Raw genomic sequence first — 27,117 nt, forward strand, 5'->3', positions numbered from 1 at the left:
AATGCACTCTTATAACTACTAGTGAATTCTCTTGAGGGCAAATATTCAATGGCTGGATGAGTTGTACTGGCAATTAAAGTGGCCACGTGTTTAATGCAATCTTTGCTAGTCATTTCCACTTGGATGCATGAATAAGTCCTATCGAAGTCTGAATTCTTCAGCTATTTGAATGGAGATTGGGATAGCGAAATAAGTGGGCTGCTGCTGAGGAGGACAATGCAGAGCACAGTGCCTGGCACAGGGTATCACAACTGGTAGATGATATTATTACATGCCGTCTTCCCTCCTAGACATTGGGTCCTTGAGCCAAAACCTTTTTAGGTTTCTGTCCCTCATTCCTCTTGAGACATGAATGAGTTAATTTCTTTTCACAGTTAAAACTCTCTTCTGCACCTTGTCACACCTGCATAGTATTTACATGCAGTTCATCCAGCAATCGGATCTTTATCCAAGCCATAGGAGTTAATTACTGTGGCCACAACATGGCTGGTTTTACCTTTGAACCAAAATGAATAAATAAAAAAGCAAAAAACCTAACTCATGATATACTACATGAACTAAAAGTCTATATTCCTGCAAAATGTTGCCACCCATATGTTAGTTTCATTGTAAGTCTGACCTTAACACTAACCACATCAGCTGTTCTTCCTCTCATCCCACTAATTTTAACTGTTTGCACTAAGCTTTCCAGTCTTCTCTCAATACACAAAGTCAGTCATTTCCTGATATTATTCAATCAGGAACATCATATAAAAAAAATTCTTCAGTTAACCCAATTCAAAATTCTCATCAACACCAAGAAGAAATATAATTAACTGGGTAGCATTATATTGATGATGATAGGTAGGTAGGTAGGTAGGTAGATAGATAGATAGATAGATAGATAGATAGATAGATAGATAGATAGATAGATAGATAGATAGATAGATAGGTAGATAGGTAGGTAGACAGATAGGTAGGTAGACAGATAGGTAGGTAGATAGATAGGTAGGTAGATAGATAGACAGATTTGTGCTTCATGCAGATGCCACATTCTCTGCAAATTAAATAAGAAAATTCTTAGTAGTAACTTCAACATGCCACACAACAATATATCCAGCTGGACTCCGTTTCTGTTCAAGACACATGATTTCTGCTATACTCAAAAGACTTTTTTAATAAGCCTGCCATCTGTAAAATGTAATTGCCCAGGCAAATTATTTTCCATAATGCATAACTAATTCCACAGCAGAATCAATCATTTTACTCACATTCACAACAAATGCTTTTAAAATTTCAGTCCTTTTTTTCACAGATCATCAATTGTTTCTTCACACATCTTTTTGGGACACCTGCATAATTCTTTATCATCTTCATCAGAAATATTAGGATTGTTCACAATGTTACTTTATGACTATGTTTTGTTTCTTTTAAACACATATATATTTCGCACACTAAATATGTGAATATAGTTCTCATTTTCACAAAGAAATAGAGTTCTATTTTTCTTAAAATACATAATCTTGGCATTTTTATTTTCCTTTTACTAGAGATATAGGTGCAGAGACATATTTCTCTACTATTAATATTTAAAAATTACTGTGGAACTTCTGTGGAACGTCCCTTGTGAAATGAATGAAAATAAATCTGGTGACACACAGAACCTTGATGATGTCAAGTGGAATTTGGCAGAGAGGTGAAAAAAGAATTTTATGGTTTTCTGATAGAAGACATCTGGAAGGAAGTGAATAGAGCTTCTAAACTGAAATACTGTGTTTGCAAGAAAACTGGTGCTTCAATTGGATTTATTACACCCTGATATAAACCAAGTTATCATTTCCCATGTGGCCTTCAGAGACAATGTATTCTCCAGTTTACTGGCAATTTTGCACCATTTTGTTGGAACTATAACCTGTTCAAATAATTGCATCTAATAGGTATAGAGAGTCTTTACCATGTACCATTTGCCTGGTATTTATTGAGCCTATTCCAACTTACAGTATATTATGAAGCCCTTGTAAGAATGCTTGGTTTCACAGACTGTTTACAGGTTCAAGCAGTAAGTGCAGGAGTGTTTTCCTTCAGATGCACAGTATGCAATAATAGTGATATATTTCAGGATTTGATGAGAATGAGAATTCATATTCCTGAAAAAGATGCCCCTTGGGAACTAGAGGAAAATGCTTATCAAGAGTTCTTGCAGCATCATGAGCATTGTGACGTCCAACAATGTCGTTGTAAAGAAGGGCGAGAAAATGACGCACCTGATAGGGGATTTCAAAAAAGCCAAAAAACATATGCCTAATTCTAATAACATGGGAATTACTTATTGTTTGTTAGAAGAGTCATCACCTAAATTACTCAGTCACCTGGAGCCCAGAGTAAAGCTCTAATAAGAATACCATTGGAATTCTCACCAGCCTGGGCAGGAGCAAGGAATAACCTGCTAGAAGAAGGCAGGCAGCAAATTTAGAAAATATATTTACCTATATTAATAGAGTTAGGATTCCAATTTTTGTAAAAAAAAAAAAAAACTAAAAGATTATATAACAACAAAGCCAATATATGGAATATTACCTTAGATGGATTCAGAAATCAAAGCTTTAATCCTATATACTCAATTGAAGTAGCATATGTTTATGAAAATGATAATTTTGGATGAGAGCATCCTGGATCAAAGCAAGAATTCCTTAGTCTTTTAATGCAGCATCTTGAAAGCTTATCATTGTTTGAAGAGTTCTTGTCAAAGAACTTGTCTCTTAAAGCTCAAACTCTGAAAGAGAATCTTTACTATGAAGCTGGCAAATGCTAGCCATTTCTTTGGTTCATGGTGGCTCTTCACCTGGTTTCTTTTCTAAAACCTTGTGTAACTGCCTTGTTTATGGACCAAAGAATACCCAAACAATTTTAGATGATGTTTCAGACTTTGATGTGGCATAGATTATAATCAGGATAAACATCACAATAAATATGGCTGACTTACACTCAGCAACAAATGAATGCTCTAACTACCTAGAGCTTTTTGGATGTCTAAGACTTATAACAACATTAAGTGATAAATGTATGTTGGTAAAAGACATACTTTTCTATCATGTAATTAAGAGAGTCCAAGCACCCTTTGAAAGTTTCAAGCAGAGTCTGAAAATTCTTGGTGATTTATAGAAAATCCAGACTTCTCCAGAAGCATTTTGTAGTGACCTCTCATAAACCTGAGAATTTTTCTGTGAAAATTATTGGTGATCTTTTTACAGTCCACCCATTATCTAACGTACAAACTTTGGGATTTTGTAGAAGTTACTTACAAGTTATTAAGAATGGTAAATCTGCAACAACAATGGAAAACATTCTTAATTTTGCAATTGGTTGTCATTCCACTCCACCTATTGGATTTAAACTCACTCCTTCAGTTGAGTGCCTGCACATGGCTTTTCCTATTGGAAACAACTGTAGTAACTGTTTCGCTCTTCCACTAATTAATACATATAAAGAATTTCAAGAAAATATGGACTTTTCCATAAGAAACACTATAAAACTAGAAAAGGGAGAAAGTTCTCACTGTGCAGGACATTAAAATGTTCCTTTGAATGAAGATGTTTCTTTTAAAGCTGCTATTGATCCTTTCTTTTGTTTCAGAAATCTGTCCATCATCACTTTTGAACAAACATCAGTTTTTTGGCCCAATAAAATTTATGTGAGCATAAAGGAAAAAAAAATACTATGCAAAAACAATGACAAAGGACAGGAGACAAGAGGGAGTGGTGGAGACTGTGGGGAGTAGGAGACCACATACTCCATTTAAAGAGCTCTGGGAGAATCGTTGCCACATAGAAATGCAGGCCTATTTTTCCAGAGTTGTTGTTTTGCTTTGTTTTGTTTTTCATTCAGAGACCAGTAATCCAGATTTTTATTTGAAATGTTTCAATTTTTTTTTATGTTACCTTAATTCCACTTAAAGCACTGTCTATACCACAGTTAACACATTTTCAGGATGGATCAAAGGCTGACTCATGACTGAGAGTGCCAGTTCGCAACTTTGGAACAGAATCAGAACATTCTAATAGGCGCTAATAAGGATGGAGTCACTAGAAGATCAGTTTATTTTTCAATGAATATAATTTTTTGTAGTGGCCACAGTTAATGGTATTTTCCAAGAAAGTCCATGTCCTGGGCATTTAGGGACCTCAGCCCAAATATTACCGTAATAGTCAAGCAAAAATTCTTGTTTAACTCTAAGAAAATCCACACATACCATTTATAGGACATTTGTATGCAAATGGAGAACTTCAAGGTACTCCAAAGATTTCCCAAAACCAGTGTGATTCATGGAGGCTTTGTCACCAGCTCCAGCCTGTGCTGTACTCTCGAAGATGAGGCCACTGCTTTCCCTTTTGATGGCTGCTCTCGATGATGTCTCTTCTCACTTGGTCCTTTCTCAATTACCCATCAAACTCAAAACACTTCCTGAGAACTTTTCTTCTTTCCAAAAGGAGCCTCACCTTAGACGCCTGTTCCTGAGGGTATAAATTATTGTAACATGGCTCTCAACCATGGCTCCAGAACAGCACAGATTGGGCCAAAAGTGGATATTTTAATATGGCAACTTCAATAGCTCAATGTCTATATCCACAGCCTGGTCATTTGTCTTTCACTGAGCAGTTATTTACTGAGCATCTGGTGTGCCATTTTCTTTGACAGATGCTAGGTTCATCATGATAGACTGTCGTCCCAATTTTCATTTCTAGTTTGGAAAAAAATGACTTAAAAATAAACATTTTATGTAAATTGTGATAACTGCTGTGAAGGAGAAGTGCATGATGCCATAAGAAAGAATAGAAGGATGATCAGGAAAGGTCACTTTGAGGGGGGCAGCATTTAAGAGGGGGCCTGAAAGAGTGGAAGGAATAATGTACTCCCATTTCTGAGCCTCATTCAAGATGGACTGTGAAGGCCTGCTATGCGCAAAATAAGAATCCATTCTGGAAGCAACATTGGAACTAGCTCATCAAATTGCCATTGTCTCTGGTCTGGTAGAAATATATCCAAAGAAACTGGAGTAGCAATTTGGAATTCTGGAGAACTCTTGAAGTGATACTTACACCCATTTGCAGGATATGGGAATTTGCCACAAAGCACTGCTTTCAGAAGGACAATAAATTTCAGATGGTCAACTCAGCTGAGAATCCCAGTACTATCAACTGTCACCAGTATGCATGTAGTTCTCATTGACAAAGAGTGTCACTGGGTGTTCTAAGCTTCTGAATGGGAACTCTCACCTGACATTCCACTGTCACCCACTATTAATCTTTTCTGCAAACATGGCAGAGGCAGAGATTAAGGTGAATTTCTAAGGGACCATCAGATAAAGCAGCAAAAAAAATACTTAGAACCTCTATCACCAGCCACTCAGTTCCTAATGCTTCTCCTCCAAGAGATTCAGAGAATCTCTGGCCAAGGAATCCCTGAGGGAAAAAAATTAAACTCCAAGCAGTCCCTAGGGGACACTGTGTTAAATTATTTGTTATTTCATGTTCGTACTATCATTTGGCTTCATTTTCCATTTAGGTGTGTGTGTGTGTTTTTTTTTACTTTATTTTTTGTAAAATTATCTTTTTATTAGAGAAGTTATAGACTTACAGAAACACATGCAGAGAATACAGTTTGCAGTACTCCACTCACACATTCAGTTTTCCATGTAGTAAGACTGCATGACCCAAAAGAACTGAGAGCAGTGACACGAATGGACATCTGCACACTGATGTTCATAGCAGCACTATTCACAATTGCCAAAGGATGGAAACAACCCGGCTATCCATCAGCTGACAATGGATAAACAAATTGTGATGTATACACGTGATGGAATATTATGCAGCTATAATAAGAAATGATGTCACAAAGCATATGACAACATGAATGAACCTATAGGACATTACGTTGAGTGAAGCAAGTCAGACACAAAAAGACAAATACTGTATGATTGCACTGTTATTAACTAAATATATTGTGTAAACTCATGGAGATAATAGCTAGAATATAGGTCACCAAAAAATAGAATGAGGTTAGAGAATGGAAAGCTGAGGGTTAATCTGTGCATAACTGGTTAAAAGGTTATTTGTAAATCTTTGGAAATGAATAGAATGGTGAAAGCACATCATGTTTTTGTAACCAGCAGAGCTATTACATGGGTATGACAGTGGTTGAAAGGGAAAGTCTAAGGCATGTATATTACTAGAAGAAAAACTAAAAAATGTGCCATGGGACTATGTAACGTGGTGAAACCTCATATGAAATATGAAAATGGGTAATATTGCATAGTTAAGATTGTTTTACAAAATATAATTACAAATAAACTATAGAGACAGGAACAGAATAGCAGGGGAAGCATAGAGAGATTGAAAAGTGATGAGGTTTTTTTGTTTGGTGGTTTTTGTTTTTTATTATTATTGTTATTGGAATAATGAAAATGCTCTAATAATGATTGAAGTGATGAATACACAACTATATGATTATACCAAATACCATTGATTACACACTTTGAATGGATTTATGCTTTATTAATATATATCAATAAAATTGATTTGTTTTTTAAAAAAAGACCATATGACTATGGTACCTATCTTATAATTGATGAAACAATAGTATTACAATTATTCTATTAAATATAGTCCTTTGTTTACATTAGGGTTCACTACTTGTGTTATACAATCCTAGAGTTTTGGGTGGGTTTTTTTTCACTTTTTTTCCTAGTAACATATATACAATCTAAAATTTCACTTTTAAACAAATTCAAATCTGTAATTCAGTGCTGTTAATTACATTCACAATGCTGTGCTACCATCACCATCCATTACCTAAATTTTCCATCACCCCATACAGAAACTCTGTACCAATTAAGCATTAACTCCCCATTACCTACCCTCAGTCCAGCCCCTGGTAAACTATATTCTAACTTGTGAGTCTAGGATTCGCATTTTCTAATTATTTCATATCAGTGAGATCATACAATAATTGTCTTCAGTGTTGGCCTTATTTCACTCAACATGATGACCTCAAGGTTCATTCATGTTCTTGCAAGTATCAGAATTTCATTCCTTTTTTAAAAACACTTACCCTTCCATATAAATTTCATGATTGCCTTTTCCATATCTTCAAAGAAGGTTGTTGGAATTTTGATTGGAACTGTGTTGAATATGTAAATCATTTTGGGTAGAATTAACAACTTTAATAATATTTAGTATTGCAAACCATGAACATGAAATATCCTTCCATTTATTTATATCTCCTTTTGTTTCTTTCAGCAAATTGTATAGCTTTCCATGTACAAGTCCTTTACATCCTCAGTTACATGTATTACCATATATTTGATTATTTTAGTTGCTGTTGTAAGTGGAATATTTTTTTATTTCTAAAAACATGATAAAATATTACTATCATTTATAATTATCGATATGGCTACTTTTATTAAGCGATCTTTATTCTTTATGCCACTTTGATATATTGTCTAGTGTCTTTTTCTTTCAGTCTGAAGAGCTCCTTTCCTCAAATTCCACAACCTATTTCCATGAAAACATCCTTATATGTATTTTATCTGCAAGACATTATTATCATCCAATTAATTCAGGCTAAAAAAAAAATCATACAACCTTTTCTACCACCACTCCCTGATTCCCATCCACATAGTTAATCAAGTCTTCTCAATTCTGTCTCTGAAATGCTAATTCACTCCCTTCCATTCTATTATATTAGCAGCTTCTACCCTATATCCAGTGATTTCCTTTTATTCCCCTTCCCCCACCACTGCTAAATAATATTCCTAATGCAACAATTTTATCAAATTTGATTAGCTCAACATCTGGCAGCATAATTCCATTCTGGAGAAATCCTGTCTTTGATGGAAAGAAAATTTTTTAGGTGCTTCCATTAAACATAGATAAGGAAACATGTGCATTTGTCTGCATTCCTTTCTGAAACCACAATTAAATGAAAATATATAAAACCAAAAAGTGCAAAAAGAATGGAAGAATAGGTGAAAAATGTCAAATTTTCAGAAGATGAAAACTAGGCAGACTATAGAAAAGCTGACAATGTTGAAAACCAGAAGATTTCAGAGGGGACTGCCAAGTCAATTCACATCTTAACGTCTGAGAAAATATTAGTATTTAGACGAACTAAATATAAAAAATGGTGGAGGTAAGCAGGAGGCTGAATATATTAATAGGTATGTTCATTGAAAGTCTGTGTAAGGACGAGTTAGAGCTTTGGACCTTTCTCTGATCCTATATAAGCCCATCACCCATTCCATCTCAGTAAGAGATTTTTGTTAATTGCTGCACCCCCAGAATCTAACACAGTGCCTGGCAATTATAGGCATTCAACCAATAGTTTTTAATTAATCAGTGAAACTAAAGGTGTATTCCATAGGGGTACTGGAACAGAGATTTCCAAAGAAAAGTATGGGGAAATCACAGTACTGAAAACTTAGTTTAAGTATAAGTCTGTATACTAAGTAATGACATTCTCCCAGTCCCTTTGTTTCACTAGGACCCAAGAGTACTAGAGGTAGACTCTTAACACCCATACCCCAAGCAATAAGTTGGAGAATTTCTCTCTGAAGAAATTGATTGGTTCCAGGGAGGGGAGCCTCTACATATCGGTAGTAAGAAGGTTTTCCAAAGATATTGGTTGACCCTAATCCAGTCTACCTACAGAGAAGTCTAATAGTTAGCAAGCACTACTCAGAGCCTTCCAACCAATTTCTTTAGTTCATCACTCCTAAATATAAATGTACAACACAGGACAGACTGAAAAAATCTTCCAACACAAAAGATAGCAATAAAAACAGACAAACAGGACTCAAAAGAAATAGAAAAAGATGTAAGGAACATAATTCCCCACAGACAAATGAAACATAGAATTTTTATCATTAGAGAAATGAGGAAAACAGTCCACCCAAAAATCAAGGACAGGACTTACTCTTTCAAGCAAAAATAAAAAGGAGATTGTAAACTAAAATTTTAAGAGCTGAAATTTAAAAGCTCAATGAAAGTGTTGGATGATAAAGCTAAGGGAATGTTCCAAAAACAGCAAAAATGCAAGAAAGAAGAGAAAATTAAAATCTGAAGACCAACTCAAGAAATGCCATATTGAACTAAACAAAATTGTAGAATGAAAACATAGAAAATGATCAAATTCTAATTAAGAAAATCCCTCAGATCTGAAAGATGAGTGTTTTACAAAGTAGGCCAACACCAAGGAAAAAGATCCACACCAAGTGAATCATTAAATTTTAGAATACTAGGAAAAAAGAGAAGATTATCGTGACTTCTAATAAGGTAAATAAGACATACACACAATCAGAATAGCATAACACAACAGCAATGCTGTAGGTCAGAGCAATGTCGTCCAATTTTTTTAGTGAAATTATTCTATACCCCTTCAATCTATCAATCAAAGGTGGGAGTTAGAATGAGATATTTTCAAATGAGTAATACCTAAGTCTGTGTCCTATACACTTTTTCTGAGGAAGCTCTGGAATATCGTTCTATCAAAACAAGAAAATAAACCAAGAAACAAGAAGACATTGGGTACAGAAAACAGAGGATCCAAACTAGAGGAAAGAAAGTCCTAGGATGACAGCTTTACATTAAGCCTGGAGAATAACAAACCATGGGCGAGGATGATAAAAGGCTCCATGTAAAATGTCTCCAGGTTTAAAAAACAAAAACAAAAAAACAAATAGAATGTCACTGTGTTTGATGATATGAAAAATATTATTTTTGTGTTTCAGTAAATCTTTTGGAAAATTGTAGAAGATTTGTAATTGTGAAACAGAAGACTAAGTAAATGAAAAATGTAGGTGTAGGGATTATTTTGTTTTGAGATACCGAGGCGAGGGATCGAACCCAGGACCTTGTACTGAGGCCAGGGATCGAACCCAGGACCTTGTATGTGGGAAGCTGGTGCACAATCACTGAGCCACAACAGCTCCCCTGAGTTGGTTCAGTTTTTTTTTTTTAGGAAGAAGCAGGGACTGAACCTGGGACCTCAAATGTGGGAAACAGGTGCTCAACTGCTTGAGCCACATCCACTCCCCAGGATTGCCTTTTGCTGTGTAAGAATCAATTGCACAATTTCAGTTATATATCACAATCTAATGCCCATGGGTCTGAGGATTTTTGGGGGACAGCTGATAGAGGCTGGGCTTGGCTGGGTCTGGGTGTTCCATTTGTCTCTCGCCCTGCCATCAACTAGCTGGCTAGTCTCAGAGCCTGTTCTTACCACGGTGGTAGCATAGGCACAAAGAGATAAACTCATCACACAAAATACTCCAAAGCCTTTGCTTGCATGACATCCTTTATCATCCTCTTGGCCAAAACACAGCCAAACTCAGAGTAAGGAGCAGGGTAGATTCCTCCTATGAAGATGAGGAGGGATAAATATTGGTTGAACAATGATTTACCACTTAAGGTGAGAAGGAAGGTCAGTAAGAACAAAGTTATATAGAAAAGGGAAATGGCACAATATACATTTGGTTCTTACTGAACAATAATTACAGTCACAATAATGCAAACACTAAATATTGATTTGCCAAAAGTTGTAATTTTAAAGTCCTAAGAAAAGAGAAAGGGAAAGTGGAACTGGAGAGGATGGTATACAAATGGTAGAGACCATGGCAAACATTTATAACCAGTAGACAGTCATATACAAAAAGAAAGAGAGGAAAGATTTTGGGGATGGATACTCATAGTTCAGGAGGAAAGAAGCAGAAGGCTGCTATTTTTCATTACAAGACTTTGATAAACTGTGCATATATAAATTTGATTTGTAAAAGTTAATTTCAAGCACATTGCTAAGTGTATACAGAAAGAGTAATATTAATAATAACAAAACAGAAATATTTCTTGAGCACTTACCATGTATTAGGCATTATAAACTATGTCTTCACACTCTCCCCCAAACCCTATGAGGTTGATTCTGTTCTTTTCCTCCATATATAATGGTGAGGAAGAGGCTCTAAGAAGTTGCATAACCTGCCAAATGTTGCACAGCCAGTAGGGGCAGGGCCCGAGTTGAATGCCTCTCAACCACTGTCCTGCATTTCCTCTACTGTCTGGACTGGAGTCAGGCCTTCGGCAAGGAAGGGCTTCTGTATGGCAGAGGGAGAAACATGTGGAGGTCTGACCAGAAGGAAGATAATGGGGTGGAGGTGAGATGTAGGGAAGGGAATGAAAAGCACAGGGTGACGGTGAAAGTATCAACATGCTTCCCTCCACCCTCCTTAGAAAGGTATTCAGATAATCTGTTGAACTCTAAGGTTTGGTGGGAGTGATTTTTTTTTCTTCTGTGCAAACCAAAAAGTACCTGAATGACAGAGGTGATCCCCTATAATCAAGCCAACCCTGCAGAGATCTCACAAAGACTCTCTGCTTTTGTGACAGTGAATTGAAGAATTAAAGATAATCCAATTGGATCTCAAATGGCATCGAGACCCCTTGCTAACAATTAGGCAAAAACAAGATATAAAAATAAGTCTCCCTGACTCCTTCAGAAAGAAACCTATCACTCTCTACTACTTAAAAGATACAGCACAGAATTATACCAGGACTACTGGAATCCTCACCTTTCTACTTTCCATCCAGGAGTAAGTTGTTCAAAATCCACCCAGCCTTTCTAACTCTCTCTATCTTGAAGTCTGCTCATTTTCTATTGTCCTATATTCCCATCATTTTAGCTTGTAATTCTGTTGGAGCCCTCATTGTCCTCTGTCTTCATTTAGAATGGTCAGGTTTCTTGTTTCAGATCAATAGCTAGACTAATTTAGTCTGCTGGGCTCCAAGGGAGGGCAGGAACTGTGGGACATCTCGTCAATTGTTGTAAGTCGACAGTGAGCCCAACAAACATAGAGGAGTGCCCTTTGATTATTGTTTAAATGGATATGTAATGAGTGAATGAGTGAATGAGTGAACAGATGAACTATTGAACAAATTAGCAAATTAGCTGCGGGATTTAGCATGCCATGTTCAATTTATCTAGGATTAAGTTTCTTCAAAGATAAAAATGAGAGTTGTACTAGATGATGTTTGAAGTCACTTCCTGCTCTAAAATTCTGTGAATCTATACTGCAATAAAAATAATAAAAGCACAATTTTTCCTTACAACAGTTCACCCTTACGTTTGGAAAGTTATTCCAAGTTTTGAGGGCTTTTTTCTTTTGTTATTCATTTACTCCTAGTGAAATAAAAATTTATTTGGCAGGAGCTCTTTGAAGGCTAAGAATATATTCTATGTTTTATTCTGCTTTCCTTTCAAGTGGGAAAATGTTGGCTGGCAACAACTCTGGAATGATGATGAGGTTTGAACATTATAAAGGATTGACCTTCATGGCTGGGTTGGTTTTTCCCAGACAGCACTGTCTCCCCTTGTACAGAGAGGAGGTTCTTTTTGGGGCTTTTCAGAAGGCTACCAATAAGAGTTCACAATATCCTTCAATTGAAAGTTGGACTTTTAAACCTCAGACAGGAAAATACGATATTGAAAATAATTCTCTTTTTTCTTTCTTTCCTGTAAATGCTGAGGCCAAATTAATGGATGCTGCAATGAGTAGAGTCAGAAACATTGAAATGCAGAGCTCAAAACAAAAACCCAGCTCTCTGCCTAGTAGCCGTCAATGGCTTTTGGAGGGGGTTAGAGAATATAAAGTATTTGAAGAGCTTCTGAGTCACCCATCTATTTTGAACACTTGATTATCACAACCAGAGCTTAAGGGCAAAGATTTATTTGCTGGCAAATGTTTCCAAAAGTCATCACCTTAAATAAATTTCAAGGAAGCAAATTGGACAAAGATGACAGAAATCAAGACATGCATAAGTTTTACCAACAAGGAGCAAGAAAATAACAGTATTCATCATCCAGAAAGTATTTTGAAACACAGATATTTTAGTAATTCATCAGACTCATTGTCAATGAAAACAAATATGAAAGACCAGTTTTTATGCTTTTCACTATGGTAGATATTTCCTTTTGACTTTTTCCTTTCTCATTTTTAATGTACCTGCTATGTATTTATTCATTGTGTGGAAACTACTGAATTCAGTGATCCTTTATTAGAAAAGCATGTTCTTTCTCAGCACTTGCCAGTCTGTTAGAATATTTTAAATTAAAGGACTCTAGGAATGCAATCTATCGGCACAGTCTTGAGAAAAAGACTGCATTTGTAGACCTAGAGCAGACCAAATAGAGTGCTTCTTAGAGACCCAGTGAAATGGAACCAAGAAACACTCTCTGTTGCCTTTTAATACAGTCCATTCTAATAGTTCTGTTCAAAACAAGGAAAAGTACCTTTTCCCCTTAGCAGTTAGGATTGAGGACTAAATCCTTTAGATAAGCACCCTGCTTCCTTATGTAGCACCACCTACATGTGCTTTAGTGTCTAATGTTGAGGTTTTGCTTTGCACACGTTTTACCTATACTAATGGGGATGCCTAAGTATTGAAAATGCACAGTAATGGCTCAAGTCTATCTGACGCATCCTGGAGTGGTGAAGTTTAGAGTTATTTAGCAGTTTTCCTGCCAAAAATACAAGGGATGCAAATAAGATGTCTCTTTTAGATAAATTATTTGCATTTTAAAATTAAGTTCACTGTCATTTATCCCAGTAATACTTAAGTGTTTAAATTGCCTTTCTTCTGCTCTAAAATGATTGAGCCATTCAGACTAGAAACATGAGTTTCTACTTTTTTCATTTTCTCTGCACAAATATTTATGACATTAAGAAGACACCCCACTGTAGGTTCTTTTCTTTTGATTGCTCTAAAGGTGAAGAAGTAATCTTTAATGGAAGCTGAATTGAACAGTTAAAACATAAAATTCTACAAACCATCCATTATTCGTGTTTAGTTTTTCCATGTCTACAGAATTTCCTTCTTATATCATAGTTAAAGCAGTGTTGTGTCCACATTGAGGAAGATTTGTTTTCGACATCGATAAGTCCATTCATAACTGATTTAAAAAGATGACTGCAAACTTATGTGGGACAGAATGTAAACTATAATGTAAACTATAATCCACACTTAGTGGCAATGCTTTCATTTGTGTTCATCAATTGTAACAAATGTACCACATTAATGAAGGATGTTGTTAATGTGGGAAAGTGTGAAAGGGGAAGAGAGGGGGGCATATGGGAATTCCCTATATTTTTTATTTAACATTTATGTAATCTAAGGCATTTAAAAATTAAAAAGTAAAAGAAAAGATGCTTGAAACAAAGCTATCTCATACATCTTTTCATACTGTGTTAAGCAATTGGAATTATGCATTGTATTCAAATTTGGTTGATCTATACCTAAAAGTCGGTATTTACTCTGGCTAGCCCAAGGTTCTTTTCCCCTAATAGCAGAGACCTTATTGTCTCCAAGTCTATATGTTATCTTCAATAACATTATTCATATTTAGAAATTCAGTAAGTGATAGTGTTTGAGCATTGATTAATGTCTGTAAAACATCTAAATTTCTGCTATATATAAACTGCAATATATCTGGACTTCCATAAAAGAAATTGGTTTCCTATTTCAAATCTGTTGCAATCATCCATTGGTTTTATGATGATTTTTTGGTTGTGGTTTTATGGCATGGTTTAATGATGCTAGCCGCTGCTACATTCATAATATTGGTGTGTATTTAGGTGAAATAAGTCATAAGCTCTTCTGAGAATGAAAGGGAAGGCATCTCTTAATTAAATATTTCATAGATAGACCTGAAAAATTAGGTAACATTGGAACTTATACATATCATATTAGGCTCCAAACATAACTGTGGTATTTTGGAGCTATATGTACCCCAGAAAAACATCTTTTTAAACTTAATCCATTCCTGTGGGTGTGAATACCTTATAAGAAGGACATTTTAATGAGTTACCTCAGCTAAAGTATGGACCACCTCAATCAGGATTACTGGAGTCAATTCAGACAGAGAGAAAAACCACAGAGGAAGCAGCCAGAGGCTGAATATCAATGGAATCCGGAAGGGAAAGGGGAGGCTGCCATGTGTACTGCCGTGAGCCTGAGGACCCCAGGACCAAAGATCACTGGCAGCCAGCCCAGAACTCCAGTCTTTGGAAAGAAAGTATCACCTTGATGATGCCTTGATTTGGACTTTCTTAATCTCAAAACCATGAACTTTAAAAATTCTCATTGTTTAAGCCAGCCCATTGCATGTAATTTGCTTAAGCAACCAAGGAAACTAAAGCAATAAGTTACTAAAGTTGAGGAAAAAATAAATTATTGGTTTTGGTCAGTAAATAATGTTGACATATTAGATCTAAACACACCTGTATACCAAGTAAATAGGATTTGGGTGGCATAGGAAATAATTACATGCAAGCAGCCAAGTTTCAACTGTTTTGCACTCTCAGGATTAATATTTCTTTATAAGTGTTCTGTCTCAAATTATTTAGGTTGAATCTTATGAAATTGCCATTTTTGTTTCAAAAAAATTGAAGAACATCAATTTCAAATAGTTTAATATCATAGGCTATAACCTAGAAATTGTTAAAATGTCACCCAAGTGTCTCTGAGTAGGAACATACACGTGGAGAGAGGAGAATGAAGTCAACATTTTCTTTCTTTTATAACTAACAGAGATTCTGCAAAGCAAGTATTTTATTACCCCCATTTTTAGATGCTGTTGCAAAATCACATGCCTAGTAAGGGATGGAACAATGATTTGTAGCTAAGCATGTCTGTGGCCAAAAGCCATCCTCCTTTCACCTCTGCACCACTATGCCTCAAAGGTTAGAGAGTCCCCAGCCCATCCAAGAGGAGAGCATTCTCCTGAGAATCAGCTAAAGCACGGGTTCTTAACCTTTTTAGTTCCACGGACTCCTTTGCCAGTCAAGTGAAAACCATGGACCCCTTACTAATTCCACACTAAACTGTGTATTATTTAATAAATGTATCACATCCAAACCAACATGTCTCCCAAGAATCATGTTTTTTGAATTTCAGTTCAAGCTCACGGACTCCTTGTTAAGAACCCCTGAACTAACAGGTCAATAAAAGATAAGTCATTTTCTCATTTGGGATTTCCTTCATTGTTGATTGATGGCCCTTAAAATGTTCTCACATTCTGAAACATGAGTGAATTCTCTCCCTGGGGATCATAGGATTCTTTTTAAAGGTTTGAAAATGAAACGGTTTGAAAATGAAATGAAATGAAATGGTAGCTGTGTAACCTCCGTAGTTCCCCAGTGTCAAATAAGCCATCTGGAAGCTCTGTTAGTTCTACTGTGGTTGTTCAATAAGAAAGACTTCGGGGATCCAGGCTCTTCCTGGGATCCGAGATTCGGGGATTGCCCTCTTCTCTCTCAGACATTCTCTCTCTAGAGCATCTGTATCCATATGAAGTAGAGTTAAAATTTTGAACTAAAGGCATCCAAAAAAGGGGTAAAAGTTTATTTTACAAAAGCCGTTTGAAAAAGAATTTTGATAGGTGAGCTGTTTAGAAGCATCGTATGTAAATTGATAATGGATAAGGCTTTTTTCGTCTGATCGTTAGGGTTTTCATACCAGCAGAAGTTACCTCCCTACCACCTCCTGAGTTAGTTCCTGCCCATCCTCCAGGAGATGTGAATCCTCTGGCTACTGGCCCCCACTATCATCTTGTTTCAAGAGAAATATCTTTTACAACAAAAATCTTTAAAATTTTTATGGGGAAATAATTATCTTAAGGGTAGCATACTTATTTTTGTAATTTGTATTTTTAAAGTTAGCAATAAAACTGGCATAATGTATGGTTAGGGAAATCTCTTTCATCTTGTAGGGATTTCTGTACCTCTTACTATTTTTCTTGTCACAAACTCCTTGACTAGCTACCCCTAAAATATTATTTCAGTGTTATTTTTTTAAATATTGCAATAAAAAAGCAGAGAATCTAGGCAGTCTCAAGTGCAAATAAAATTTTATGTTTCATTTTATATGATTACTGCAATCATTTCAAAGCAATAATAAGTGGTTACAAATGCAGCAGCATCCCAAGCAGTTAAGCTTGTTCCAGAGTATCAGACAGAGCAGTGGCATTACAATATTGATTTATAAACTGCCAGTTAGTCACCATCAGCCAAAAGTATCATTCAGAGATGCCATATTCTTTAAAAGATAATTGGCTCAGGATCCTGAAACCAGCAGAAGTCTTTTGGCTGGAGGAAGAAAGGAAGCAATTTTTTCTTTGGTTGCTTTGTGGATCAGCATTTTGAGATCCATCACATGAAGGGATCCTGTCATATCCCAAATGGCCAGATGGCTGCATTGTTAGAAGCTGCTGAAAGAAGTGATTGGTTTTCTTCTACGATAAAACATAAATATGTCTTTGGTCTGATTCAACATTCAAATGCCTTTGTTTTAAAAGCAATTTGACAGCATGTTTTTATTAACCTTTTCTAAGCCAACTCTCCATGAGAATGATTTCCTTATTAGGTTTTAGCTGACTTCAGGAGAAATCCTTCTCTCTTGGTGAAAACTAAAACCCTGCTGTCATAAGCCCCTTACACAGACATTTGCCCTTAGTGGCTGCGAAATACATGGCATGTCTAGACTAGTTGAATTTACTATCTTCTGAACACTTGAAAAGCTGACTAAAAGTAATACATGAAAAAGTAAAATGGTCTACATAAACTCTGGATTAAAGGTCAATCATGTTTCTTTTTTTTTCCAATCTGACATAACAGGACTGTTTTTGTCTGAATTAATTTGCATTATTATAAAACAATTTAGTAAAAGTTGCTTTGAATTATAATCCGTTTTAAAAGTACCTTAATGTCTCTTGGTTTACTAGATCATAATGTCAGCAGCATTTTTCTCATGCTACCTTTTCACAAAACCTTATTTTATGCCACCAGCTCAGAAAATTTCATAGCGAAATTTTATTTCTCAGTATGCCTAGTGGTGCTTCATTTATGGAAAGGGTATTCTTACTAAAAGAAATAATTGAGATTACTTGACTAAATAATCTATAATACTAAAGAGATAAAATAACATACTGCCCATGGGCATTCACATTTTTCTGTGCATAAATAACTCGAAGAAGTACATAAAAGTCTAAATCATAAAGGAGTATCATTTTCTCAGTATTAGTTATTCCTACAACACTTTATTTTAAAACCATAATACTGACAGAAGAGCAGAATTGAGTACAAAAGTTTGAGTACAGTCAGAAAATTAGCTTTGTGAAGTAAGCAAGAAAGAAGCATTTGTGTTCTCAGTGATGATGTTGTGTTTCCATCTGCATTGACTAAGTATGTCTGCAGATGGTTAAATGAAGACATGTGCAGACACAAACAAATGTTTTTTATGTAAAGGGAAAGGAGCTTCTATTCCAAGAAAACCATTAATACCTTTTATGTCTCCTTATTACTATGGCTCTCAACATTTTGCCATTTTCTATTTTGGAGAAAATCCTTTTTCATGGGACCAAGAAGGCATTTATGTACTTTTTTTAAGTAGCCAATAGCTGGAAGAATAGAAGCTCAATTATCTTGTAACTGCTCTTTATTTATCATTATATCCTGATTGGAAGAAGTTTGTTTTATTGACTACATTGGAATCCATTACACAATTAAGGGAAATAATTAATACAAGTGTCCTTCTATTGGACAAATGTGACCCATCCTTGTGAACTATCTATCGAAGACAAGAAAAATAGACTATGTGCAAGAAAAAAAGATAATTAAGTAAACGCACACACTTTTAAAAAGTATCCTTCCCCAGTCATTTGGAATATTTAAATCTGCACTGCAAGGCATTTTACAGACAAAAGTATCCAGCCCAAGGTCATAGAGAGTGAAAATTTGCTGAGAGCAGTCCTATCACATGAATCTTTTCACCAAGAAGTGGATTTACTGTAAAATCATCAAAGCTTAAGAGTCTTTTCAGGTGCTTGGGCCCCACTTTCAGGGCCCTGGAAGGGCTTTTAAGAATATGCTCACATAGTTATGTTTTTGTTAAATTTTCTGTTTTCTAACTATAGTTATCTCTTTCTAATTATACGTCCACTACATCATAGTTCCCTTTATGTCAATAGTCATTGGAGTGACCACAGCATGGTGACCCAACTAAAGGGACACTGAGTTTCCTGTATTTACATGAGATAGATTTCTTTGGCTTGAGGCCATTCTCATGTATAGTTAAATGATTGTTAGCCATCCACTGTAGGAATAGCTTCCAGGAACACTCCTCCCATCCAGACTGGCAACCCAACCAGGCATTGTGAGGTGTCAGGGCAAGATAGTGTGACAATAATAACATGCCCTACCCATTCCCAATACCATAAATATGTCGGTTACGGATAGGAACCAAGGCTTAATTTCAGAAGCTAGTGTGTGGAAAAGTCTTTCAGTCATGAGATATGTAAAATTGTAGATATAAGATCAGGTTCTCATTGATGCCTAGTCAAATAAAAGTTCTCTCTTGGCAGGAATTTATTTGTTCATTTAACAATGAAAATGATCAATGCACCATGTAGCAGTTTGAAGCTGTATGTATCCTGTATTAATCAGTCAAAGAGGTGCTGATGAAAATTGCCAGAGCTCTGTTGATTTTTGTAAAGGTTATTTATTTGGGGTAGAAGCTTACAGATATCAGGCTCTAAATAGAGTCCAACTCAAGGTAATATAAGAGGTACTTTCTCATGCAAAATCTGTTGCCACATGTTGATGCAAGATGGTGGGTGATGTCTGCAAAGGTTCAGCCTTACTCCTTCCTCTTAAGGCTCCATGGTCTAAGCTTCTTCCAATATCAGCTGTAGGTTGGCATAAGGCTTGTCTCTTTCCCCAGGGCTTGTTTCTTTCTGGGCTCAGCTGCTCTGGTCTCTCCACAAGGTCAGCTGTAGACTTTAAGGCTTATCTCTCTTCCCAGAGCTATGTCTATGGAGCACTCTCTTCCTGTGTACCCGCTTCTGTGTGTCTACTTCTGCATGAGAGCCTGCTTCAGCAGCCAAAGGGGGCTGGGACTTGACTTAGAGTCACACTCTAATGACATGGTTGGATCAAAGCTCTAATCTTAACATAATTTAATAAGACATCTTAGCTGAATCTAATACAGTCAAAGGGTTATCACACCAGAGGAACTGACCAATTTACAAACATAATCTGATTTTCTTTTTGGAATTCATAAATACTATCAAACTGCTACATCCTTATAAAATCATGTTAAACCCAATCCATCGCTGTGTAGTACATGCAAAACTGACATGTTTTTTGCAAGATCTATATGAACAGAACCAGCACCAGACTGTACTAAAAGAGACAGATTGAAGGACAAATCACTTTAAAGGCAGTCCCATGGAAGGTAAAGTCTGGAACAAAGACATCTTCTCCGGCCAAGAGAGCAAGCCCAGCCTTGTGGTGGAAAGGCTGATTCTGCCCCTGCACTTGGAGAGGGCGGGCCTTCTACCCCATTGATTCAGAAAAGTGCTGCTACCTCAGCTTTCTCAGATGCCTGGGGGGTTGCAGAGTTTGGCTGCCACACCAATGTTTGAAGAAAGTGGAGTCTTCACCCCAGTGTTTGAGGAGAGTGTAGCCTCTGTACAAGCTCTTGGAAGGGGTGGGGCTACCACTTCATGAAGACTGGAGGACAAGCCATCATTCCATAAATGACTCTTAGACTTGAAATCTAATGGAGTATGCCCTGCAGAGTTTTGGAATTGTTTGGCACCCAGGACCCCTGTTTTCCTTCTAATTTCTACCTATGGGAATGGGAATATTTATCCTTTGGCTGTCCCTCCATTAAATACTGGAGGCGGAAAACTTGTTCTCTATGTTTCACAGGTTCACAGAAGGAAGGGAATTTTGCCCCAGGTCAGACCACACCTATAACAGATTTTGATGAGACTTTGTACTAAGCATTGTTACTGAAATGATTTGAGGCTTTTGGCTTATTGTAATGGGATGAATGTATTTTGCATGTAGAAAGAACATGTCTTTTGGGGGTCCAAAGAGTAGAGTGTGATGGTTTGAAACTGAATGCACCCCAGAAAAAACCATGTTCTTAAATCCAGTTCATTCCTATCAGTATGAACCCATTGTAAGTAAGATCTTTGGCTGAGGCTACTTCAGTTAATGTGTCACCCACCTCATTAGGATGGAACTTAACCCTATTACTGGATTCCTTTATAAATGGAAGCAAGAGAGGAGAAAGCCAGGGGGGTGGGAAGAAGCTGCAGTCAACAGGACCTGGAAGAGAAGGGAAAGATCAGCTGATTTCTGCCATGTGTCTTGCCATATGGCAGAGGAGCCAACGATCACCAACAGCCCGTCTTCAGGAAGAAAGCATCACCTTTATGATGCCTTGATTTGGACATTACCTCAGCCTCAAAAATTAAGCTAAGAAATTCCCATTGTGAGATATTTGCTTTAAGCAGAAACTAAAAAGTTTCTTTAGCAGAAACTAAAACACGCCAGAAATATTTTTCTTTTTTTTTTCTGGGAATCACATGAAAGAGAATTCATCCAAATTATTTTGTTTGTAGAGCATAAACATGTAATAGTGCTACAAATAGTATGTATACCTATAATAACTCATAAGTGAAAGAAAACTAAATTTACCAACAACCAAAAAATGTACAAAACATTATCAATATAAAGTTGGGAAGCTAAAAAAGAGTTCAATCAACCATATTAGAGGAAAGACTGAATTATCTTTCTATTCTCCATAAAAAATGATATTATGAAACTGTTGTCATATGAAGAGGCAATTAAAGAGAATGTAGCCAAACATTTAGGAAAAAAAAATTTTATGGACGTGTGTTGGACAGTTTATTAGTGAAAATATTATTTGTCTCTATGTCATTTTGTGGTGTTTGCCAGCTTTTTAAATTTAAAATTTTTTGTAATTTCTTTTCTTCTCCTAAATACATATTCATTTTCATGTAATACAGAATTTGTAATTTTATTCTGCTTTTTTTTCAAAAGAAGTTAATTGTATAAATACCGGGCCCTACAAAACCTGGAACGTACTCTACCACCAAGACATAGAAAGATATATGTGCCAAGTATAAATAAATATTGTTTTGTCTCTTGCTTTGTTCCTGTCTTAGCCCAACAAACAAGTGTGGAGGGTTTCCTCCAGGTGCAAGCAGTGTTTCACATGGCAGTCCAGAATGGATCAAAACAGAATTCGTCTTCACAGAACTAGAGACAATATTGGAGAGCAGATAAATCGTTATCATAATGCCTTTCTTTGGTCTCTCTGCTTTGCCCTCTCCCACTGTGAGAGGGAATAATAAGAACCAGGGACAAAGTAATACACTTTTCTTTAAGGACAACAGAAAATTGCCTAATCAATTGAAAAACTGCAGTCCCAGCTGCATATTATTAAAAGTTTCTGAGTACTAATGGATATTGAACCAGTTTGCCAAGGACAAAGTTTTGATTAACACCTGAGTATTCTAAAACTGCTCTAGCTCATGAACCATTTCTGAGCTCCACCTGGTATTCATTTGCACTATCTGCAAAGGGACGTTCTTTCCTTTTACCCATCCTGTTAGCCCAGAGAAAGGGAACCTCTGGGTGAGAGTATGGGTGGAAATCCAGGCTCTTCCCCCAAATGCCCATCAGGTTATTCTTTACAAGCAGATACTGCATCCTGGGAATGCACTGCAAGGATTTTTGCAACCAAATATCAGAGTTTGAGCCCATGAAACTTGAAGAAATTGCCCACTATTGGGGAGTAAAACAATGATATTTACATTTCAGAAACAAAAAAACGATATTAGTTTTTAAGATCGTTTTCAAATCTTTCAATTATCTTTTCATTAACCTCAAAAAGAAAAAGTATGTACTTTCAGAAAATATGACCCAAACAATAAATGAAATCAGAAGACCATATACTTGCAGGCATCTCAAAGTTCAAATATCTGAGTAAATGTCCAGATAATTAATATTCTCAGGTTTGTATAATCAAATAAACTCTATAAGAATAAAAGCCTTTGGTTGAATTTTTAGCAAAATATTGGAAAATCTCATTCACACTACTTCCTTTGACACAAACCTTCCGTGACCTTATTTCTAACACTCCACTGTCTCCAGGCCCGTTGCTCCAGCTCACTTGAGACACCCTCGCCACTCCCCACCCACCCAAACCTGATTTATCCTGCAAGAACAAATTTCACCTCTTTGGAACTCTTCCATAAGGCAATTTTTCTATCTGTGTGATAAATTTTGACACAATTATTATGAGTCCCTTTCTTACTGTTTTGAATTATTAGTTAATATTGTAGCTATTGTTTTGTCTACTCTAACTTAAACATGAATTTAAAATGGCTCACAAAGAGACAAACTACACAGCAAGATTAAATAAATTAAAAGTGACTTTCAAAAAACTGAAGCAAGGAGAAATCTACTTATCACATACTATATTAATAATTCATTTTTAAAAATCAATGGTCCTCGTGAAATAAATAAAACCCCAAATTCTCCACTTTAATCACTTTCATGTCTACAGGTGAGTAATATTAATTACATTCCAAATTTTGTGCTACTAGCACTATCATACATTATTAAAAGATGTTCATCATCTCAAACAAAGCCCATTTTCCAGTAAGAATTAAATTCCAATCAGCTCCTCAATCTGGCAAGCTCTAATCTACTTCCTGTATCTATGAATTTGCTTTCCTGGAGTTTCATTTCAGTGAAATCATACCAAATTTTTACCAATTGTATTTGACCTGCTTAACTCAACAACACATTATATGATTTATTTGTGTTGAAGCAAACATCAGAACTTCATACCTTTGTACAAATGAATAAAAATTCATTGAGTGTGTATACCACACACAAAAAAAGAGTGAATAGAGAAAAGGAGTATCAAATAAGTAAAGGGGGAAATGGAGAAAAGTATCTGTTGCAATTAGAAATAGAAGCTCAGAGTATTACCAACTCTTTTGTCCTTTTTATGAGATTTGATGACCCCTTATAAACCTGAAAATTTTGTTGTGACTGTTACATTGCTATAATAGAAACAGATGGTTTGTACTTGCTGTACCATGAAAAGAAGAGCATTTGTGGAGTCAGCGATAAAACCATGAATAGGGTATTAGAGATTTGCCTAGAAGGCCAAAGGTAAAATGACTTTATCTATGCCAGACAACATATATAAAATGTATAGGACTCTCAAATCATTTACACCTGATTCCTGCTTTCTGCAAAAAGGACTATCAGGATTTCCACTCAGTTAACTGTTTTTTGCCCTCTTTCCTAGGTCTGCTTTGTGAACCTGGATGTCAACAAGGATGAGTGCAGCATGGAGCACATGCAGCAGGTAACATGTGGAATTCAAGCTCATTACAGGGCTTTCTGAGCGGAGAAAGAGCCCAACATGATTCACATACATAAAAGATGCTCATTTTGTAGAATGACTATCAAATGGTTTCCTCACAGCCTACTTCCTTCACCCTTTTCCTGCCACCTCCTAGAGTTTGCATTTCTTATCTTTGTAAAACTTGCTTTCCCAGTTGCCCACTCAGATTATCCCTTATAGATTTCCACTGAGCTCCAAACATCATTCATCTCTGTAGCAGTAGAGGGATTATCAAAAGAAATTGCCATTTGATTTCATTTGATGGAACAATGGTGTGGAGTCCATCAAAGAGAGAAGAGGAAGGACCATAGCTGGTAGGACTCTTAGGAACTGTATGCTTGAAGATTGCAATGTGAGTGATATGGAAGACTTCTGCAGCGTAAAAGTAGATGCCTTGTCACTAACTTAGCTACAGACATTTGGTTGATTTACAAATCTTCTCTGGGTCTTGGGCTGCTCATGCATAAAATGAAGACAGTAATGGTACCTAATCCATAGAGGAGTGTTTGGAGCATTAAATGGAGTAAGATATACCATATGTACAGTCTTTAGCAGAGTGCTTAGCACATAGTAAGGCGAAAAATCAAATATAGCCATTATTTTAGTATCAGCTTTTTTAGAACAAATATTTTTTAGCCATTCTCCTACTAGTGGACTTAAGGGGGAAAAGTTTCCTAAACTAGTATTTATACCTATGTCATGACAGAAATTATTAAATGTTGCTTTGGATTTGTTTTATTGTTTACTTTGGAAATTTTATAACTGAAGATTTCTTAAAGCTTTATAGTCAAGAGACTTTCTATTCCCACCAAAACTCTTACATTTCATTGCTGAGAGCAGGGAAAGGATGAAGAGATGTGACGTGGGGGCATTTTTGGGACTTGGAGTTGTCCTAAATGATATTGCAGGGTCAGATGCTGGACTTTATATATCCTGCCATAACCCATTGAATGTACTGAGGAAGAGTGTGACCTCCAGGGTAAACTATTATCTATGTGGTGCAGCAGTGCTCCAAAATGTGTTCACCAAGTGTGATGAGTGTGCCACATAATGGAGGAGGTTGTTGGTGTGGGAGGAGTGGGGTGGGGGGGTGAGGGGTATTTAGGAACCTCATATTTTTTAATATAACATTTTTTTGTGATGTATATATCTTAAAAAAAATACAATTTACAAAAATGATGGGGTGGGAGTGAGGAGTGGGGTATATGGGAACCTCTTATGTTTTTTATGTTTTTTAATGCAACATTCTTTGTGATCTATTAACATTAATTTTAAAAGTGTAAAAAACTCTTACATTTCAATACTATACAATCTCTTTTATCAATAGACTTAGTAGATTAAATAACCTGTGGTATGAATATTTACAAGAGTAAAGTATGTTTCAAGTAAAAATATGTTGGTGTGGTATTTTGAAAATGTAAAGACATGATCTGAATAAAGATTCTTGCCCTACAGAAATTGGTCAGTGTTTCACCAGATCTTCCAAAACTTATCAACTCCATGAATGTCCAACAGCCAAAAGAAAATGAAATTGTCCTCCTAAGTGGACTTACATCTGGAAATCTCCAGGCAGATTTTGAAGTTTCACAGGTAAGAATGTAAGCTCTTGATTCACTAGTTATGTGTGGAGAGCTCTGCGCACCAATCAGTATGAACCCAAAACAGATGTTACATGTAAGCTCTACAGTATAAAAATCAAGGACTTCTTTGTAGTCAGTAATAGTCTTCATTTGTATTTCTCCTAAATATGGCAGCTCAAAGTTTGACAGAGCTTCCTTTCTATCAACTCCTAGCATTTATTTTCTCAAATTCTTGGTGCAAAGTTGAACTTGAACTAAAGCAGATGCACTAGGCATTAACTGGTTAGCTTGGTTTTTCATAAACCAACTGGAGAATCAAAACCAGAATTATCTTCCATTTCAGGAACAATACCAAAATTCCAATTCATACCATGTGGTCCCAGGATCTGACAATTTCCTCTTTCTGGATATTTATTTATTCCTTAGGAGATAAAAGACCAATCCACCTAATAGATATAGAAAGCAGGCCCAAGGTTGGAAAGGGAATCTCCTGGTCCCAAAGAATAAAATTATTAGATAAAAAAAGGAGTTTATTAAAAATAAAGTAGTACCTAAAATACTAATATTATCATTCAATATACTAATATTCATTGCTATTTGGTAATCAAAATGTTATTTATTTGAAGAAAAAATAGGTATAATGCTTAATCAGTTTCTCAGAAAGTACATAAAAGGCACAGCACACTGTATAAAAGTTCTTAATTTTCACAAATAAGATGTGTTGACCATGATATGTCATACACTTACAGATTTCAAATGATGAGCATTTGTTTTCCTCCAAATTATTTTTCCTTGAGTTATAATTTTGATGGTGAAAGTCCTTCTTTCATTCTTCAGTTCTTCAAAATCCCAAATATCTCAGAAAGCCATTCCCTAAATGTATAGTAGATTCTTTGTAGAATTGACACGGAGCCCATGACAATTTGCTAATCAAGACTAGAACAAAATTCTTTCATTCTCATAGCACATTATCTGAGTGAGAAGTTTTGGTTGCCTTGCCTGGAGACCCTGCTGGGTCAGTTCTCTGCCCCCTGCCACCAGGCCATCCAGGTCTGTCTGACTCGAATTCCTATGTGCGTTCATATTTTCCAAACTGCCTCCTGGTCCAACTAATAGAGATCCAGAGCCCACAGAAGATGTGCATTTTGGAAAGGATGTTTGGGTGCATGAGGGCCACATGGACCTCATCAAACGTGTATGCTCAGTAAGGGAAGGGA

At 36.2% G+C, this 27,117-nt stretch overlaps 1 protein-coding gene and 1 pseudogene across 13 annotated transcripts in view; both read left to right on the forward strand.

The window, feature by feature from the left end:
- Positions 1-27,117, forward strand: part of SPHKAP (SPHK1 interactor, AKAP domain containing) — a 175,614-nt gene that overhangs the window by 111,717 nt on the left and 36,780 nt on the right. For all 13 annotated transcript variants that reach the window (XM_004453852.3, XM_004453855.3, XM_004453853.3 and 10 more), the window contains 2 exons: positions 24,222-24,281; positions 25,776-25,910. In XM_004453852.3, coding sequence (XP_004453909.2) covers positions 24,222-24,281; positions 25,776-25,910 — 195 coding nt within the window. The remainder of the gene's footprint in view (positions 1-24,221; positions 24,282-25,775; positions 25,911-27,117) is intronic.
- LOC101421190 (G2/M phase-specific E3 ubiquitin-protein ligase-like) lies at positions 1,651-3,550 on the forward strand (annotated as a pseudogene).

This window comes from Dasypus novemcinctus, chromosome 7 (assembly GCF_030445035.2).
Source record: "Dasypus novemcinctus isolate mDasNov1 chromosome 7, mDasNov1.1.hap2, whole genome shotgun sequence".
NCBI classification, from domain to species: Eukaryota; Metazoa; Chordata; class Mammalia; order Cingulata; family Dasypodidae; genus Dasypus; species Dasypus novemcinctus.